We start from the raw sequence: 17908 nt of genomic DNA, 5'->3' as shown, positions 1-17908 counted from the left end.
CTCTAATACTGAATGAATAAGAATTGTTTGGGAATTCTCAAAATGGACGATCAAACAAAGAATACCGTACAAAAGCTTCCTTTCTTGAGTGTTCGGGCAGGTAAACAGTATTCGTTATATTTGTAAGCATTCTTAGATGCCGTTTATATGAACAGGACCGAGAGATAAGGACAAATGGAACGAAAGGCTTCAAGAAGAACTTAGTGCGTTGATTCACGTAAGCCTTTTTTCTCATTTCTCTTCTTATTGTTGAAACTTTCAAGTACGTTCAATTCAACAAAGAACAAGACAACGATTGGTTTTACATCGATTGTGATGAAACGGTACTTTTTATGGTTCGTTGGAAGCCAAGTTAAAGTTGGAGTTTAGGGAATACTTTGGAATGGAAAGTGTTGGTATTACCTTGAAAACGTTAGGTATGAGTTCGAACTTACTTTTGAGATTCCAGTGAGTTATCCAACAACTCCACCAGAACTTGTATTACCTGAGGTTTGTCATTATCCTATTTTATGTTTTGTCTCGATTTGAACCCTTTTTAGTTGGAAGGAAAAACTGCCAAAATGTATCGGTTCGTTTGTTCAAAAGCTATCCTTTCCTATCTGAAGTTTCTTTTCAGTGGTGGTAAAATATGTCAGACTGTACACTTTCAACCTTTATGGTCACGTAACGTACCACGCTTTGGTATTGCACACTGCTTGGCTCTTAGTGTAAGCAACTTGTCATCTTCCATCATATATATCTTTCTTACTTTCCTAGTTGGGACCTTGGCTGGCAGCAGAAGTACCAGAAATGGTTGGTAGAGGGGTTTTGACGAGTTTTGCCAGGTGATCCTTGCTGATTCAATTCCACTTCTTTTTATACCTGCTTTTGTATTGTTACAGTTTCAAACCCAAAGACACGTCAATCTCAGTCTGCTTCTTCGAAGAGAGTGTATGCTGGAGAAAGATTATCTTTTGCAACATATTGTACTTTACAAAATCGTAGTATGATATGTTTTTTGGTTTGTTGCAGACGAATAAAGGTTTTGATTGTTTCAAGTTTTAGTTGGATTTGTATTCAAATAGGAAATGGTGTGAGTAGATATCGCTTTTTCAAAGCTGGTTCAATCAATAACGTAAATAGTATTCATCGATATCAAACTGCATGTTGAAAGAATCGACATGGGTTTCATTGGTTTCCTTTCAGAGAGTTTATACAAGAGTGTCCATGCTTTCTCTCTCTCTCTCTTCGAAGATATTTGATGTTCTTCTTCGATAAAAAATATGTAAACCTAACCCATTATGTTATCACATGGCTGTTTATTTGTACTCTTTCCGAAATGCTTTTAAGAAACTATCTTCATCAATAGAAAAGATTTTCTTCATCGGTAGAGTTGATTTCGGATATTATTAACCGCGCAGTAGTATTTTTTTTGGGGCCGTTGGTTGACTGAGTTTGAACCAAAAAGTCTTTAAACTTATGGGAGGAGACACACATAGACCAAGTCGTGGTAACTTAAGTTTTAGGTATGAATCTCTGCTTGCTATCGTAATTGGAACAGTAAACTGATGCTCTCGTACTATGTGACAGTAGACCAAGGGGACGTGGTGGACGGGGCAAGAAAGGTAAGATTGTCTTTCACTTCAAAGAAGCCTACACACTCAGATTTTTATAGAGTCCGTGAATAATACAAAGACAGAAAATAAAGTGCAAAGGAGTGTTCAGAATAGTTCGACTGTGGACGTCCAGCAGGACTTTGAGATATCTTCGTCCAACAAAGTAAACAGTTTTCAACGAAGCACTCGTTTCAACGCGAAAGAAGTTGAAAAAAAGCTGCAACAAAGATATGATGAAGCCTTGTATTCAGCTTTGCAGAGCACTGCAGGTAATAGGGACACCATGATTGCAGGAAATCGTCTAAACCCTGTTTTCTTTAGGGACAAGACTTTGCAGGACTAACCAAAAGCCCTGGAGTAAAGGTTCAGCTCCAGTCATTTCTTCCAAAGATTTTCTGGCCACGCTTCAAGTTGCACAGAAAGACTTTGAAAATCCCGACTCAACCTCGAACCGTGAAAAGTGAGGTTTGTCGTACCCAGTTTTTCTCTTTCCTATAAGTTTGTAGAATTAATCTTCCAGATCTATACAAATTCGAGACATTCTTCTTCGAACTAAGCTTTGTTTCTGTTGTTGAAATATTTGAAGGAGTTCTTTCTGTTTCCGGGTATATTCCTCATTGATTTGTTGAAGGTGAGATATTGAGTTGTGATACAGTTGATCGGAGTTTCCTCGATCATCTCGATTTTTTCCTTCACTCTCTTGCGCTTCTTCTGAGGTATTTTCTTCATTCTGCATATATCTTTTGAGACGTTCCAGAGAACAAGGACTCCAGCGTCCCGATGAGAGAGAATTCAAGCAACCATATTGTGAATCTATTCCAAAGGGAGTTGAGCATGAGGTAGAATGTCTTCTGGTGGGTGCAATGTTGTCCTGAAGTGCATCGAAAAGGTATTGGGTCAATCTTTGATGTTTTCCATTCACTGCATCAAAGATCGGTGTACATCCCCACCGATCGCAAGTAGTTAAAGATGCTCCTGCCTCAACAAGTATTTGAGCAATTTCTAGATGTCCTTCAGCTGCTGCCAAATGCAGTGGTGTTCTCTTATCATAGTTGTAAAAGTTGGGTGAAACTTTTTGTTCTTGCACGAGGTTCCTAACTGTATCGACATTTCCTTTTGCGCATGCATGAAGTAGTTTTCTTCTGCTAGGAGAAAAAGAACGGGTACCTGTGTCCAATTCCTCAAGGTGTTGTCTTTCTTGCAGTAAACAGTTGTTATCTTGTAATAGAGCTGTTGTCATTGTCTCCAAAGATGATGGTCCAATATTCACGACAGGTGATAAAAGTTCCAAGTTCAATGGCTCCAAACTCATTTTCAACTGCTTGCCCATTTCTTTCAACGAGTGCTAATAAAACACGCACAATAGGATCGTGTCATGTAGAAAAATCGCAATTTGCTAAAAATAGCAAATGGGGATTTTCCACACATGCTGCAGTTTTCTTCGGAAATCGCCCTTTTGGGGAGCGTTGAACGTGGCGCTGCATCAAAAGGGTTCTCACAGAGACCGTAAACTCATGTCTTTCCACTTTTTAACATATGAAACGGCGCAAGTTAACTCGCCCTTTATTAAAAACTCATTTAAGGAAGACAGAAAAGCAAACAAACAAACAAAAATCACCAAGATATTTTTAATGCATTACATTGCTGATTAGAGAAGCCCTTTTGAATTAATATAGCAACCTCTTAAACTCATCATACAATACTAGCACAATGGCACCACCCGTTCCACGAATAACATTGGAAAGTGCACCCTTGAAAAAGGCAGTTGAACCTTCATTTTTGGCAGTCTTTATCCAACAGTCAAAAGTATTCTTATATAACCTCTTCTCCGCAGGTAAACCAGACTGCATCATCATTCTTCGACGAACCGTGTCAAACGGATAGGAAATGATACCTGCAGTCGTTGTAACTGTTTGAGCAATAGCCCAAGACAAGAATATATTGTTTTCTAATTTGCCAGTCAACAGTAGAGGCTTTGCAGTGTCGAATAAACCAAAGAAGGCTGCGCGATAGACAATAATACCACCTAAAGAAACACCAAACCCTCGATAAAGACCAATAACTCCGTCCTATATAACCAACGTGAGATAACTTTCTTATATATCGGTATATCTACTTACTGATTTGGCAGTCTTGATACAACAATCCAGTAGGCCAGTGTATAAACGACCTTCGCCTCTACCAATATCAGCAGCAAGTCGCGTACGAGCAAAGTCCAAAGGATACACCACGAACAAAGAAGTTCCACCTGCTGCACCACCTGCTGCCAGATTTCCAACGAAATACCTCCAAAACTGTTTGTTTTTGTCAACTCCTTCTAAGAAGATGGACTTGTATTTATCCTTGAAGGCAAAGTTAAGGGCCTGTGTGGGGAAGTAACGGATGACGTTCGCCATATTCCCTCTCCAGAAAGAGATGAACCCTTGTTCCTTTGGAACTCTTCTAAAACAGTCAATTATGCCTTTGTATCGTTTCTCTTCAGGGATTTGTGGGTTAGAGTACTGCACTTGAAGTAACAACTTCACTCTTTCAATAGGGGCCACCGCCGTCTTAGAAATTGCTCCGGCTACACCTCCTGCTGCCAAGTCCTTCAAAAAAGACTTCAAGTCAAAAGCTTTTTTCAACTTTGTGTCCTTTGCCGACTCTTGCTTTCCTTCTACTGCTGTTGCCATATCTACGTATGTTAAGAACCAAACTGAATCAACGACGTGACACTGGAAATTTTGGGTCGAGGAACGACGAATTCGATACAATTCTGTTGAAGCAATTGCGGCCGATATTTGTTTTCGGCCGAAGGGGTTCGTCAAGGGGGTCCCATTATGCGATGCGTTTTGCCCCGTTGCCAACAATTCATGAGATAAAAACATTCCCAATTGAATGAGAGGAAGATATGCTAACTTCAACTTTATTCCAAACGAATCATCGTGCCCGCTGGACTTTCTATTTGCTCGACTTGACCACCGCCAATCAACTCTCGAAGATGGAACTTTGGTGGAAAACTGGAACGTTTTAACTTTCGTTTCTCTAAAGTTCTACGTATAGTGTAAGTAGAATATCAAATGTATTGCATATTCATATCGTACTTGACTGCTATCTCATGGAACCGAGTTCGTTTCAACATGAGAAGAATTTCCTTCCTTCCTTGAAGACAATGTTTCAAAAACCTACCGACGTTGGGGAGAGATAGCCAATAACTCTTGTTATCACGTCGAACACAAACTCCCACTCGGACCCAGTATGGTAAAAACTCTAGTGCCTCCTTTCCAAAATGCTGTTCAAGATTCCACTCTTCTAGAAACTTGCCCCGATAGACTTTGAGTATCCTATCGATAAAATAGTGGATTGCTCTCGTTTCCAACTCATTTTGCTTGTCAACTAAACCTTCGACGTATTCTCGGAAGTCCTTCTCTCTTACGATAACGCTATCTACCACACCGCCGACGACCACGTGAAAGGAACGAACGGCGTTAAACAATATCAAGTGCCGAAGTTCAGGTTCCACCTTGCTATTGTCTTTTACCAGTGCTTGAACTTGACTCTGCAGTGCACAAGGAGGAAAACCTGGAATTTCGAAAACTCCGGGAAAGTCTTGAAACAAAACCTCGAGTGCCACCTCTACATCACTTGGACAAGGAAAATCTAAAGTGGTTCAGTTTTCGACCACCCATTAAAGAAGAACAATACCTGTTGTGTCTTCTTCCATTTCACTTGTTTTTAACTCGTTTATAAGAAGAACTTGGAGCACTTTTTGCTCTCGAGAATAGAGACAGTCCTCATCCAGTCTTCTACATCGCTTATATAAAGCGCAAATTTTTAATTCTACAACCATTGTGACGTACACTCACAAGATTTCAGCACAAATTTTTTCGTATTTATCGAAACAAAAAACCAACAAAACGTCCATACGATTTCTACTCAAATCTGTGCATACTTTCAACAAGACTATTTCTTCAACAGCTTTTCCAAGCCTTTGTAGTCAACGTCACCGTCATCTTTGTTCTTTTCATCTCCATCATTGTCTTCTTCTTCTTCACCGTCATGGTTGTTATTATCTTCAAACATATCTTGTGCGGAAAATTCCCTACCATAGAAAGAACGTTCTCGTTGTTGTGCTTTCCACATGTTAATATCTACCTTCTCCAAGCTAACATCATCTCTATATTCTGTTTTGGGAGATAAAAAGCGACCAAATCGTTCCATCTCTTCTTGAACCTCCTTCCGTTCCTGTTGCTGAATAAAATTATCTACGAAAGCTGCAAAAGTGTTGAAAACCACAACAAACGCCAAAGAACCAAAAAGCGTGTACAACTCGTAAGTTCTCGACCAACTAAAACTATACTGGAAGTCCCTATCCACACAACTTTCCAAATAATCGGCAGCAGGAACTTCCGTGATCTTTTCGTTTCTTAGAAACTTTTCGTCAAAAGCTGTATCACTTTTTGTTTCTACAAAGGCAGTGTGCTGTTCCAAGGACCTAGCACCTTGTCCCTTCCAAATAGCAGCCTGTGTCGGTCTTCCTAAAAGAAACACACAAGAGACGCCTAAAAGAGTAAAAGCTCCTGATAATGGATTTTTTGTTTTCTTTTTCGGAAATGACAAGTTAGCGTGTAGAACCCAACGGATCTCTTTTTCACTGACTGGTGTGTTCGCTGCGTTCCTTCTCCTCCAACTCGCTACAGAACAGCATCTCTGCGCAACCAACTTTGTCCCTAAAATAGTTGACTTGTGGCATCCATAAATAGGTTTGGAACGGAAGCATTTCAATTCCACACTACTACTCGTAAAACTGAGCAAAGTTCGGAACCGTTCCGTTTCATATCTCGGACCCATCTGATGTTGTCGTCTCCACAATTGCTTTTCCATTAAAATCATAAATAAAGTTTTATTCAAACAACGTGATATTCAATCGTGTTATTCCAAAACATCATTCAACACTTGATCTACTTCGTTATCCAAATCACTATTCTCTTGGCTATGTTCCAAAGTTGGGTGACTCGTAGTATCACTCCAGCTCTCCCACTCGTCAAACAGTCCAAACTGACTATTCGTTACCACCGACTTTTTCACTTTTTCTACGAGATAAAAATATTGGCGCCAAAAATTCTCCTCACTCATTCTTTTCGGTACCAAACCTGCTCGTAAGTCTGGCAGTATGGGATCTTTTTCCAGAGCTGCCATAGCTTGTTTCATCTTCTCCGAAGAGTTGTTTGACCACCGAAAGTGAGAATCTTTCAACGAAGATAATGAAAGAAATATTTCTTCCCTTTCTTTTCTAGACCGGTAACAGTCACTCGTTATCTTCAATATCCTCTCTTCAATTTCTTTTGCAAAAGGTTTTTCCCTTGCAGTCAAAACTTCCCAAGGAGCTTCTTTCGAACCTTGTTGTGATGGACACTCTTCAGCTGAGAACAAAGCACCAAGCTCTTTTGCCGACTCTTTTACTTGTTTACCTATCGTCTCACTAGCTTTTGAAAACGAGACGCTTTGCAACGAAGGGAGAACAAAATTTCCTTGTTCAGCATCTGTGAATAACAAAGATACGCTGTTTTTCCAATACTGAGGAGATATTATCGTCTTCCAGTCTTTCTTTGGTTGTTCTTTGTTTTCATCTTGTGCCATAGTTGTTGACAAGTGTGGCGCCAATCATCTAAACCCACTTCATCATCCTCTCGATCATTCTAAATGGTAGTAAAAGTTGATCTGCAATGGCTCCAACAAACTTTGCTGCATATTAATCACAAACGGAAAAATTGGATGAAACAAAAAACTAGTCAGCCGTTTCCAGTTTTCTGCGGATTCTGACTGCGGACGAAAGTCTGAACGAAGTTTGAACCGTAGCGGCCCTCCTGATGAAAGAGTAAACTTGATGACTCCTGTATCACTACAGGGAATCATTTTGTATCCTTGTAACGCCAACAATTTGCTTTCATCAAATGAGAACAGTTTTCTATCTAAATAAGGACTAGCAACAAGTTCAAAATATAGAAATAGGATCAAGCAAATATGCAATACCTGTGATGAAACACTTGACAAGAACATGGTATGGAAGAAAGAATTCGTTTCACTGTATGCTCTGACCAGTTTCCTCCTTCTTTCGAAGTTCTATCGCTTCCAAGTAAAAAACGATATCGAATAGTAGGACTCGATCCTCCATAATAAAAATCGGAAGACATACAGGTATGTAAAAACTTGCTGCTATGATTTTCTACAATCTTTGCAAGTTCACTATGGTTGTTGGACAAAATAGCCGCAAAATGAGTACTTGTCATATTGTAAAAACCTAAGAAAAAGGTCATCAACGAAGGATCCATGGCTCTTTGAGCATCTTCTGCTCTTGCCAATCTTAGGATGATATGTTCAGTGTCCAAAAGCTGAGCTTTCAATATGACGAATGAAGTATAATCCTGAAACCGATCAAAGAATTGTGAGCGAGAATTCGAGTCTACATTGTCCGAATACATTGAATGAGTATAGAAATAAGTCAAAATGCGATGCATCAATCCTGCATAAAACCCTCTCGAAGCCATTCCATTTCCCAAACCTGTATTTTCTACCCGACTCTCTAAAACCTCTTCAGGTTCAAAATTCCAATGAACTCCTCTTAATGAGAACCATTTGTGATTTTCCAGACTGAGACGAAACCTTCTTTCCCTTTCCTCCATTTGAGCTATCACTAGGGAATCATCTTCAAAACAATGAGGACCTATTTCCTTAAAGGGTACCAACATTCCGGAAGGAAGTAGCTTCAAAATGTGCAACTTCTTATATCTGCGTGTTGAGTCAAAGTGTAAAAAATTGTCATTTACTCCCTCACCTGAAAACGTAGAGATAAAACCAATAAAGTATCTTCCAATAAATGCACACCGGAATGATTTTCCAAATCCACAAAGTCATCCCGAAGACTCCAACTGTCACATAAACAACCAGTTTCTACATTTACAGTATGTAAACTCAATTTTTCCAAACAAGGTACGAAATTCAATGCAGGTCTTTCTCTACTTGTGCTAGAAACAGTTTCTCTATCATCGATACTACTAGAAGCCTGTGGAGGTGACCAGGAAGCCACAATCAAACAGGTTCCATTCAACCCAGCTATACAAAATGTTTTACAAAGAATTTCACTTCTTAAAGCAACAGTCCTTTGAAAGTGAAGTGAAAAGAAATGTTCGAAAGAGTTAAGAATATCAGAATGATTCTTTTCCTTATTCATGGACTCTATGTCGGAAACAGGACCTTTAGTGCAAAAATGAGGTCCAACATACCTGATTCGAATTCAGTAATTTAACAACCAACATACTCATCATTATACAAACCTGTAGACCACTAAATCCTTTTGATTCTGACTGAAACAAACCAGATACTTTCCATCGGGTGTAAACCTTCGGATGATTATATTTGGAAGCTTCACATCTAAAGTTGCACCACCATTCGGAACTATTGCACGATAAACTATTCGAAAAAAACGACAAGACCCAGATGACGCTTTCACAAATCCACACTCTCGATAGAACAAAGCTTCCATAAGGTTTTCTAATTGACTACAAGTTGCTGTCTTTCGCTGATATTTCTTTTTGCCTTGTTTTGTTTTCTTTATATTGGTGGAGTAGGCTTCTACGTAGGATTGTGACAGCTCTCTATCAGACCCTGTTGCTCTTCCACGTTCACTTTCAAAGCCGACCATTCGAGAAAGAGAAGGCAAAAGTGAACGCTGTCTTCTTCTAACACCTTGAGTAATCTCTCTTTCTCTCTCCATAAACCTACTTGTCTCTGAGCGGCGCTGTGTACCGCTCGTGGAAGGCTCCGGTGAACGAAAACTGTTGAAACGCCACATAAACTGGTCTTCATTTTCACGTGGCCAATCTTGCGAGTTTTCTGAAGACGACATGAAATTTGAATGGTTTTATATTCTATATATCAAATAGTTTCAACTATACAGTGGTTGTTACCCTTTATAATAAGAAAAAGATAGCATGAGTTATACCCAAAATTCCAAAAAGGGATACAATCTAAGCTGATCGATCCATCATCATTAAAAGACAAAATCTCTCTTAAGGTTATCGTCTTTTTCTACTGATAAAACGATTCACAGAAGCCTCTGCTCACTCGAATTTTATGCAGCATTTCAAAACAAGCAGGTTCAACTTCTTGCACTCGTATAGTGTCTCGGGGATCATCTGGTAGAAAATACGGCTTCCTTCCTTTTTGTCCAGCTCCCAACATACCATATCTATGAGATACACAAAGCATGTTACAACTTGCTTTCAACAAAATATACAAAATTTTCCTACTCAATATCATCCAAACAGTAATCCAAAGTATATATTCTGTAAAATGCATCTCGAAAAAAACGTTCGTTTCTTAGTGCTCTTGTCACAGGAGTAAGAAACTTTAAAATATGAAGGAACATAACGTGATACATCGTAGTCCAAAAAGCAATACGTTCAGGATCTGTCAAGTTACTAGGACTAACAGACTGTAATTGTGCCGCTGCCACTAAAAACTCCTTATATTCATCCGATGGAACAAGAGCCCAATCTCGATCAGCTTCTTCCAAAATACTCTTTTCTCTCGCTAACAAGTCCTTTGCAACCTTTTTCATCCAATCAAAACAATATCTCTGAAAGTTCAAAAAATACACCAACCTCAACGGGATGTCTTAAAACCAAATTGCCAGTCCATTCCACGGCAAGATTCAATACTTTTCTTGAAGACTGCCTCCATCTAAAAGCAAAGTAAGGAACTTACTACGACAAATAAAATAATGCTCACTTTTCATGACTAATATACAGCTCTAATGGGGTAGTCATCTCATTGGAATCATCCAACTCCTTCTCATACACAGAACCAACTAAAAAATAAATGTATTGAGAAACCATTTCTCGTCAACAATAAGTCAACATACATTTAGATGAATCCCAAATTTCAGCCAACGAAGCCAAATTGGCAACATTTCCAACCACACTAAAAATGGAACCAATAGTCTTGCCAACCGTTTTCAAAGCATTCCTCTGAGAAGAGCTATTTCCAATGTCCAAAACTTTTGTGGCGTCAACCTTTGAGAAAATAAGCAAAAGCAACAAAAATAGGCTAGGACAACTAACTTTGTCTAAAAATTCAAAACGAATACCTCGAAAGAACGAGTGGTTCTTCAAATCATCATAGCCTTTGGCTCCAAGGCGCATATCTACATCTGTTACTAGAAGCTTTTCGATCAAGTCTCGACCACTCGCAGATGGAAAATTTTTGGGGAATTCAACATGGCCTTTCAAAATACTTTGAAACAGCAAGTAGTCCGAACTTCCTTTGAAAGGAACTTCTCCAGTAAACATTTGATATAAGATAACACCCAATGCCCAAAGATCGCTCGCAAAACAGGCTCCTTCCTCCCGAATAAGCTATAGAAAGGTTTGTTATTCACATCGTTCTTTATAATGTCATGCAAAGATATTTACCTCAGGGGCCATATATGTGAAAGTACCAACAAAAGAATTTCTCCGATCTGCTGAATCTAAACTACTGTCGAAATCCCCAGTGTCTCTATTGCTGTTGGGAGACTGAATACGAGCTGCAATGCCAAAGTCCGTCAGTTTCAAGTGACCGCGATCTCCAATTAAGATATTCTGTGGTTTTACATCCCTGTGAATGATTCCCTAAAAATAATTAATTGCCGGTCTAAATTTGTCAACTCGTCCATACTTCTTTGTGCACTTTCTCCAATGCACTAACTAGCTCGGCTGCATAAAATCTTATAGTGTCTTTAGTTAAAGCTCGATTCTTACGACGAGCAATTTTAATAAGATTATTCATATCTCCATAAGGACAAAATTCAATTACAAAATACAGAAAAGATTCGTCCTCAAAAAGAGAAGCCAAACGTGCAATAAATGGATGACCGATAACCATCTGAAGACAAACCTGTTCGTTAATGAGTCTTCCTTCTTGTCCCAACTTTCGGGCCATCTGCTTTGATACAACTTTTACTGCATACTCTTTGGCGGTCGGTTTATGAGTTGCACGTAAAACTTTGCTATACGCCCCTTCCCTATCACAAGACACAATGTCAATTTAACGAACAATGAGACTCTGCCAACTTACCCAATGAGCTCTGAAGCAATAAAATCTTCTCTTGAAGGACTTTTCAACTCAAACTCGACAGAAGGTATAATGGAAAGCAGTTTCGGTTCTTCTGGAATGGAATTGTGACTAAACAAACCACTGTCTACGTTTGACAAGCTCTTTGCTTCTTCATCCATCGAATCTTCCGAATTATCTGATAGGTTTTCTACTGTCTCATAGGTTTCTCGAATACTATCTTCTGTTGCAGGAGATTTTGAGTCAGATATATGGGTTTCCTACAATATTGGTCGGTCTGACAAACGATAATGTACAAAAACTGTTCATACATGTATTCCCAGATTCTCAAAGGCAGTATTTATCTTATCCATCGATAAGTCTGCTTCATGATTGTTATCAGAAAACGAGTAATCTTCTATGGAATGCAGTGGGTTATATAGAAGTTTCTGACAAGACCCACTTACTTTCATAATTAGGACTACTCGGTGCCGACCTTCTCTTGTTTGCTGAAGGTGGAGAACTTAAAACATCTCGATAATGATTCAAGTCGTCACTTTTAGAAAGCCTGTCCGCTCTCTTCTTCCACTCTGCAAGGTTTCTTTTCTGCAGAATTCTTTCGAAATCTTTGGTATAAATTTGCTTCTCCACAGTCGAAACTCTATGAATCCATTAAACAACTCAAAGAACTGAAATATTCCTTACCTTTCACGGTTATTAGGAGTCGTGACATCGTCCACATTTCCCCAGGACGCAGAACGAGTTCTTCTTTTCACTTCTTGAAAAACTTCACTATCGGACTTTCTCTGTGCAGTCAAACCAACGTAGCTCTTCACTGGTGAGACTCTAAGGTGGCTACGCAAACTTGTCCTCTTTGAGGCGCCCTCCAGTTCGCTCAATCTAAATTGAGTAGGACTTTTAGAAGAACCTGACGAATACTGAACGAATTTAGATATTACTCCCAGTGCTTTAAAACTACTTACACTACGAGGTGGAAAATCCTGTTGTTCATCGGTCCAACTTTCAACAACTTTAGAGTCGCTCAAGTTTCCTGAACGGTTTTTGGAAAGTTTTGGCGAACTCAAGGACCAAAAGTGGGTGTCAGGACTCGAAGAGGATCTTCTTGGTGTATCTTCTCTTCTAGACTCTCTCGGTAAAGAGCTTGTCCGTAAGTGCAATGTTTGTCCACCTTCAACAGCACTTTCGTTCCACTTTCCGAGTTCGGCTCCATTCAGCTTATCTGGCGAACTAGAAGAAACTCTTGTTGAAAGAGGTTTTCTGTCTTTCTTTCTAGGTGACTCTTCAATTGTTATTCTGTCCAAGGCAATGGGAGTAGGTGACCTTTGTAAGTTTCCAGGTTCCCTCGTCATTGTTGTCGTTGTGCGTTCCTCTGATAATCTGGAACGCTGTTGTTCTTTGCTTCCCAACTTTTTCCGAAGTCTTTCAATACCTGCTCGTAGTTCTAAACTGTGTATTCCTTGTTCGTGCCTGGTGGTAAGTTGTTCTTCGGAGTATTGACTCATCGTACAATTTGCACCAACGTTGTGTAGAGTACGACAAGATGTAAAATGATGGGTACAATTTCAAAGTATTGTTTATTGTACACTTTTTCATTGCCTCGATGATATGAATACAAGTTAAGCTGCCGGACGCATCATCACTTCATGAACCCTTTCACCTTGTTTCCATGTACTTGATAAAACTTGATAAAATGAATCAGCATTCATATTTCCAAAACTCTTGCCTTGAATAGTCACCGTGAAGCCTTTCTTACTACAAAGCTTTTTGCACTTGATAGGCAAGGTTTCCAAGGCACTATCTCTTCCGAGTTCCCTTTGCAGAATAACCTGATGGACTGTTTGCCAACCCTTGTTCCTACAACAACTCTTATCACAACAAACACCCAACTGAACATTTTCACTATCACTTGAAAGCTCTCCAGTTACTTGCGTCTGTTTCCATAAAAAAGGGACCTCTCTAGGAGAATCCCTATTCTCGGTTAGGGTTTTGTTAAGAGACCCAAGTCTGAGTCTCTTGGCTGCTTTGCGCTTTTCTTTCTTGTGAATAGGAGAAGAGTCCTCTAACACCGACAATCTTCCATATTTGTCCAACTTTCGTGCCTTTCTTGATTCGGCAGAGGAGTTTGAAGAAGAACTAGAAGAATCGGAGGAAATATGAAGTTTGTCCAGAATCGGTTCACAATCTACGACAATGCCTTGGTCCTCTTGTGAACGCGTACCCCAGTCAGTTATTTTATGCAAGCTGTGTTCTATCTCTTCCGTTATACCGTAACAACCAAAGTCGGTTACAGAAACCATAGGACGAAGTAGCATCCTTGGTTGATGACAACGTCGAGCTTTATTACTTCGTAAACCACCGTTGTGTAATTGATTTCTGTGTACGTCAGATAATGGTTTGTTCACATGAGCTGAGTCTGAGGTAACTAGACTTGCCACAAAACAACTCACTCCATCCATCTCCATCCTATTGACAATTCTACAACAAACTTTTTGGATGATGATGAATGAAAAGGACGGAATGAGGCACGTGTCCAACTCGCACCGAGCTCGTGGATGGGAATTCCTGAATATGCGGTTTGTTCATCGCAGTCCTTTATCCAAAGACATACATACACAAGAGCATCCTGAAACAGGGCAACTGACAACAGATTCTGGTTGTGGATGACCAAGAAACCATAATAATATATGATCAACATGACTGGCATGTCGACAATGAACACACCAAGTAAAAAAGTTACTAGTTTCCATAATATCAGTAGAATAGTGATTCATGTAATATTGCTTATCAAAAATAACAGGTGGCTCATAATTAGGATTCCAACAAGACAAATGGAATAAACAAACGCAGCATTTGGGCAATTCTTTCTTACACCAAGGACAATAATGGACCTAAGTAAAGCATTTTCGTTCCAATAGTCCACCTATGAGAACAATACTTACTCTGTGCCAGTCAAACTTTCGGGGATGGTTAAAACTTGATATTCTCCAAGAAGACTGGAAACTAGGAATGGAATTGGTATTCTGATTCGCTTGAAAAGGTACGTGTACAAGTGACTTGTTACAAAAATAACACATCGCATCCAAATGATCATTTCTACCTTTTTGTGGAAGAGATAGATCTAAAGGACATTCCCTATTGGATGAACAGAAAACATTGAGTTCCTCTATCCATTCCCATTGAGACAATTGTTCCAGTATTCGACGATATTCTGATATCCAAAACATCTTGAGACTTGTTCTAGTCAATAATAGATGAAGAGACACAAGAGCTACCAATTGAATATCTCCAGTTTCATCCAAATAAGTCTGAAGATAATTTTCAATTTCTATTTCATTTTCCCAAACAAGACAAATCCAATCCAATCTGAAATGTTCCTTACAATAAGATACTAGGAACCCATAATATTCTTTCATATCCTCCCAACATTCAAAACTTATTAAAGCTAATAATAGCAAAGCACAACTCGATAGCCGACTCAATACATCTTCCCTCCTCAACACTTGCTTTGGTTCTGAACTATATTGCAATAAGAAACTGACTCTTGAAAGTTCACATCGTTCTTCAGGACCCAACTGAGTCCCTTCCTTTAGATATATCCAAAGACAAACAGCTGTTCGAAGCGCGTACTTTTCGTTCGAAAGATGAAAACCCAAACGAGTCAATTCCATAGATAGTTGTGTCCAAAGCTCGTCTAAAGAAAATTCTTTCCAACAAAGGTTACTTTCTAAAACCGACAACGAATTTTGATCTTGTTGAAATATTTCCAGTAGATTCCAACTACTCCAAACAGTGTTTCCTAAACTGAGCCATTTCCATATTTGATAGAGATCTCGTCTAGGATGGTTTCTATACAAGGCAACATTTCTTTCGGGATACACGGATAGAGAAGTATTCCAAGAAAACTCACTCTGAATATCTTTTTCCTTTATATATTCTTGACAGCACCACAACAAACGATGAGTATTGTGTAAGAAGAACGGAGGGATGATGGACATGTGAGATGAGAGAATTGTAGAAAATGACGGTTGAAGGAGATTGTTCTCACACTTTTCAAGGCCAAGTCACAGTATATGTCGATGTCCCAAAAGAGTTACACGGCAAAAGTAAACACTTATAACTATCTATTATCATAACGCTTTAATTCGATTCTTAGTTGTTGGTCACCAAGGAACAACTATCCACGAATTGACTCTAAAGACTCACGCCAAAATTGATGTTCCTCCACAAAACTCTCCTGAAACGAACATTACTATTAGTGGAGAGCCACTTTCAGTTGCTAGGTAAGTATGAATAGGGTTTAGTTATCCTTGGTTTTGAAAAACTCGTTCAGTGCCAGGAAACGAATATTGAACCTGATTGGGACGCACTCCACTGTAGGAGATCAATATAGAGCTTTAGCAGAAGAAGTAATCGAAACCTTTACAAATTGATATTTGTATCCATTAATGGTGTGAATAGGCTACAAAACAGAGAAACAAATATTATGAAGAAGCTACAACAGCGTATAAGCAAGGTAACAAAGAACGAGCTAAACAGTTGTCCGAGTTTGGTCATCAACAAGATGAAAAGGTTCAACAGTTGAATGCTGTTGCAGAAGAACAAATATTTAGGTGCGTAAATATACTTTGAAAAGAATGATATGGATTGTCAACATTGAATTAGAGAGAGAAACGATTTGTTGAACGACGATGAAATTGACCTTCACTATCTACACAAAGATGAAGCGTTGAATCGTTTACAATCCAAATTGGAACACTTTCGAGGTACGAAACTTAAAATAATCACCGGAGCTGGACATCATAGCGAACATGGACCTGTTTTAAAGGGAACTGTGAAAGAGTTCTTAGATAAGCAACATCACAAGTAAGCCATACTTCGTGTGAATAGAAATGTTGATCACTCGAGACAATCAGATATGTTGACGATGGAGATGGTGCGTACATTGTTCATTTGAGTGGCAAAGAAAAGCAAGAATATATTGCCGATGGAGCTCATATTGAAAATAGACCTCAACCTTCTTTGTTTGAAAGAATCATTCACCGTCTGTGTGGCTGCTGTGGTGTATAACACTCGTAGATAACTCGACAAAAATAGTGAAGGTAACTAGAACACTTGCAATTCTTTGTAAAAGTATCGGCCAAGTATATATAAAATGTCATATGATTATCAAAAATATGAAATGGTATATGGAATGCGATAAAACTTTACGAATAATATGAATATTGAGTGGTTGTCCTAATTGAAGTGAATGGTCCCATGTACAGTTCTCTATTCGAATACAAGAACTGTCTCCTCGTTCGCCATTTATCACGTGAATATAACAATGCTTCTGCTGTTCTATGATGGCTTCATAGTTGGCCGAAACTGGTACCTGATTGATCAACTGCGATACATAACAACAAAACTTCCGAATCTCCACAACTTTGCCAATGACACAATAAGGGCGACCTAACAACAGAGAAACTGTTTCCATTTGTCCCTTTCCGAGATAATGTCGTACTGCTGTCGAAGATACTAAAATATTCTATGAACAACAACATTGAGTGGTACGAACGGTAACAAACCCAACAAATACTCACNTAAACATAAACAGAACCAACTATGCAACATTTCCAATTGTATTCTGCACAATACTTTTTCAATAAATGAATATCTCCTTGAGCGCCATATCCAAACCTCCAATCTTCTCCACAAACAAGCTACAAAAATAAGTGCATTATGGCCAATTCTAAAAAAGAGAGAACCTACGCCTTCACAACCAAGTTGTAAACGAAGAAAATCTAAAAAAGCTTGGGGCCTCATATATCTGACTCTTTCAAAAGGTATGACTTGCATTGTTATTGGAACCACTGATAACTGTTCTTCCCAACTCGAAAGTATTCGAGGAGCAAACTCTCGAGCAACCAGAGGCTGTCGTGAAGGCCAACCTAAAAGAGACGCCATATTTTCAAAAGTGACTAAAACTGGTGTACCTAAAGTGGATGCAACTTCAACTAGTCTTCGGTGTCCTATATGAAAAGCGTCCCATTTTCCTGGAACTGCGATGGATACAGAACAACGCACTCTTTCAATATAGCAACAGGGTTTATGCCTCCCAGACAACGTCCAGCTCCTATGCGTTCTCCACTTGAAAACTAATGAATAAGAAAAGAAACCTAAGGTGTGATGAAACTTCATGGTAACTACGATGTTGTGATCAATCGGCTTTACATGATCGATCA

The 17908-nt window shown here is 39.1% G+C and overlaps 13 protein-coding genes across 15 annotated transcripts; 3 read left to right on the top strand and 10 right to left on the bottom strand.

Annotated features, from left to right (window-relative positions):
- Positions 1–8: 8 nt before the first annotated feature.
- Positions 9–1035, top strand: Gasu_45740 (ufm1-conjugating enzyme 1). Its single transcript, XM_005704375.1, has 7 exons — positions 9–100; positions 156–217; positions 264–323; positions 370–489; positions 540–568; positions 617–707; positions 757–1035. The coding sequence occupies exons 1-7, from the start codon at positions 13–15 to the stop codon at positions 826–828; spliced, it is 522 nt and encodes a 173-aa protein (XP_005704432.1). The 5' UTR covers positions 9–12; the 3' UTR covers positions 829–1035.
- Positions 1036–1358: 323 nt separating this feature from the next.
- On the top strand, positions 1359–1972 carry Gasu_45730 (uncharacterized protein). Its single transcript, XM_005704374.1, has 3 exons — positions 1359–1505; positions 1570–1604; positions 1655–1972. Exons 1-3 carry the CDS (start codon positions 1459–1461, stop codon positions 1936–1938), a joined length of 366 nt encoding a protein of 121 aa, XP_005704431.1. The 5' UTR covers positions 1359–1458; the 3' UTR covers positions 1939–1972.
- A 5-nt stretch (positions 1973–1977) lies between these two features.
- On the bottom strand, positions 1978–2958 carry Gasu_45720 (ankyrin repeat containing protein). The gene has a single exon (XM_005704373.1). The coding sequence runs from the start codon at positions 2923–2925 to the stop codon at positions 2104–2106; it is 822 nt and encodes a 273-aa protein (XP_005704430.1). The 5' UTR covers positions 2926–2958; the 3' UTR covers positions 1978–2103.
- A 169-nt stretch (positions 2959–3127) lies between these two features.
- Positions 3128–4468, bottom strand: Gasu_45710 (mitochondrial carrier, adenine nucleotidetranslocator). Its single transcript, XM_005704372.1, has 2 exons — positions 3716–4468; positions 3128–3664 (listed from the first exon to the last, which is right to left on the bottom strand). The coding sequence occupies exons 1-2, from the start codon at positions 4460–4462 to the stop codon at positions 3263–3265; spliced, it is 1149 nt and encodes a 382-aa protein (XP_005704429.1). The 5' UTR covers positions 4463–4468; the 3' UTR covers positions 3128–3262.
- A 9-nt stretch (positions 4469–4477) lies between these two features.
- On the bottom strand, positions 4478–5438 carry Gasu_45700 (serine/threonine kinase 19). The gene is made up of 3 exons (XM_005704371.1): positions 5280–5438; positions 4679–5234; positions 4478–4627 (listed from the first exon to the last, which is right to left on the bottom strand). Exons 1-3 carry the CDS (start codon positions 5422–5424, stop codon positions 4501–4503), a joined length of 828 nt encoding a protein of 275 aa, XP_005704428.1. The 5' UTR covers positions 5425–5438; the 3' UTR covers positions 4478–4500.
- A 9-nt stretch (positions 5439–5447) lies between these two features.
- Gasu_45690 (uncharacterized protein) lies at positions 5448–6458 on the bottom strand. Its single transcript, XM_005704370.1, has one exon. It carries the CDS (start codon positions 6423–6425, stop codon positions 5538–5540), a length of 888 nt encoding a protein of 295 aa, XP_005704427.1. The 5' UTR covers positions 6426–6458; the 3' UTR covers positions 5448–5537.
- Positions 6459–6461: 3 nt separating this feature from the next.
- Gasu_45680 (uncharacterized protein) lies at positions 6462–7238 on the bottom strand. The gene has a single exon (XM_005704369.1). It carries the CDS (start codon positions 7212–7214, stop codon positions 6507–6509), a length of 708 nt encoding a protein of 235 aa, XP_005704426.1. The 5' UTR covers positions 7215–7238; the 3' UTR covers positions 6462–6506.
- A 9-nt stretch (positions 7239–7247) lies between these two features.
- Gasu_45670 (de-etiolated-1) lies at positions 7248–9428 on the bottom strand. The gene is made up of 4 exons (XM_005704368.1): positions 8909–9428; positions 8410–8857; positions 7608–8356; positions 7248–7557 (listed from the first exon to the last, which is right to left on the bottom strand). The coding sequence occupies exons 1-4, from the start codon at positions 9424–9426 to the stop codon at positions 7269–7271; spliced, it is 2004 nt and encodes a 667-aa protein (XP_005704425.1). The 5' UTR covers positions 9427–9428; the 3' UTR covers positions 7248–7268.
- Positions 9429–9479: 51 nt separating this feature from the next.
- On the bottom strand, positions 9480–13208 carry Gasu_45660 (serine/threonine protein kinase). Of its 2 annotated transcripts, XM_005704366.1 has the most exons (12): positions 12372–13208; positions 12134–12327; positions 11999–12084; positions 11691–11947; positions 11292–11637; positions 11048–11245; positions 10697–10990; positions 10498–10648; positions 10365–10443; positions 10238–10316; positions 9884–10185; positions 9480–9822 (listed from the first exon to the last, which is right to left on the bottom strand). In XM_005704366.1, exons 1-12 carry the CDS (start codon positions 13187–13189, stop codon positions 9663–9665), a joined length of 2964 nt encoding a protein of 987 aa, XP_005704423.1. In that variant the 5' UTR covers positions 13190–13208; the 3' UTR covers positions 9480–9662. The 2 variants fall into 2 exon arrangements, with proteins under 2 accessions (XP_005704423.1, XP_005704424.1); XM_005704367.1 differs by having other exon boundaries at positions 10498–10990.
- Positions 13209–13227: 19 nt separating this feature from the next.
- On the bottom strand, positions 13228–14178 carry Gasu_45650 (uncharacterized protein). Its single transcript, XM_005704365.1, has one exon. It carries the CDS (start codon positions 14147–14149, stop codon positions 13304–13306), a length of 846 nt encoding a protein of 281 aa, XP_005704422.1. The 5' UTR covers positions 14150–14178; the 3' UTR covers positions 13228–13303.
- Positions 14179–14197: 19 nt separating this feature from the next.
- Gasu_45640 (uncharacterized protein) lies at positions 14198–15428 on the bottom strand. The gene has a single exon (XM_005704364.1). It carries the CDS (start codon positions 15353–15355, stop codon positions 14576–14578), a length of 780 nt encoding a protein of 259 aa, XP_005704421.1. The 5' UTR covers positions 15356–15428; the 3' UTR covers positions 14198–14575.
- A 210-nt stretch (positions 15429–15638) lies between these two features.
- Gasu_45630 (uncharacterized protein) lies at positions 15639–16783 on the top strand. The gene is made up of 6 exons (XM_005704363.1): positions 15639–15790; positions 15841–15967; positions 16018–16093; positions 16146–16297; positions 16350–16550; positions 16601–16783. Exons 1-6 carry the CDS (start codon positions 15706–15708, stop codon positions 16752–16754), a joined length of 795 nt encoding a protein of 264 aa, XP_005704420.1. The 5' UTR covers positions 15639–15705; the 3' UTR covers positions 16755–16783.
- A 4-nt stretch (positions 16784–16787) lies between these two features.
- Gasu_45620 (FAD synthetase) lies at positions 16788–17908 on the bottom strand. 2 transcript variants are annotated; one of them, XM_005704361.1, is made up of 3 exons: positions 17436–17908; positions 17267–17386; positions 16788–17211 (listed from the first exon to the last, which is right to left on the bottom strand). In XM_005704361.1, the coding sequence occupies exons 1-3, from the start codon at positions 17862–17864 to the stop codon at positions 16843–16845; spliced, it is 918 nt and encodes a 305-aa protein (XP_005704418.1). In that variant the 5' UTR covers positions 17865–17908; the 3' UTR covers positions 16788–16842. The 2 variants fall into 2 exon arrangements, with proteins under 2 accessions (XP_005704418.1, XP_005704419.1); XM_005704362.1 differs by having other exon boundaries at positions 16928–17211; positions 17267–17908.

This window comes from Galdieria sulphuraria (genome assembly GCF_000341285.1).
Source record: "Galdieria sulphuraria unplaced genomic scaffold scaf_42, whole genome shotgun sequence".
NCBI lineage: Eukaryota > Rhodophyta > Bangiophyceae > Galdieriales > Galdieriaceae > Galdieria > Galdieria sulphuraria.
Note: the sequence above shows the minus strand (reverse complement) of the source record. Positions and strands in the feature narration are given on the sequence as shown.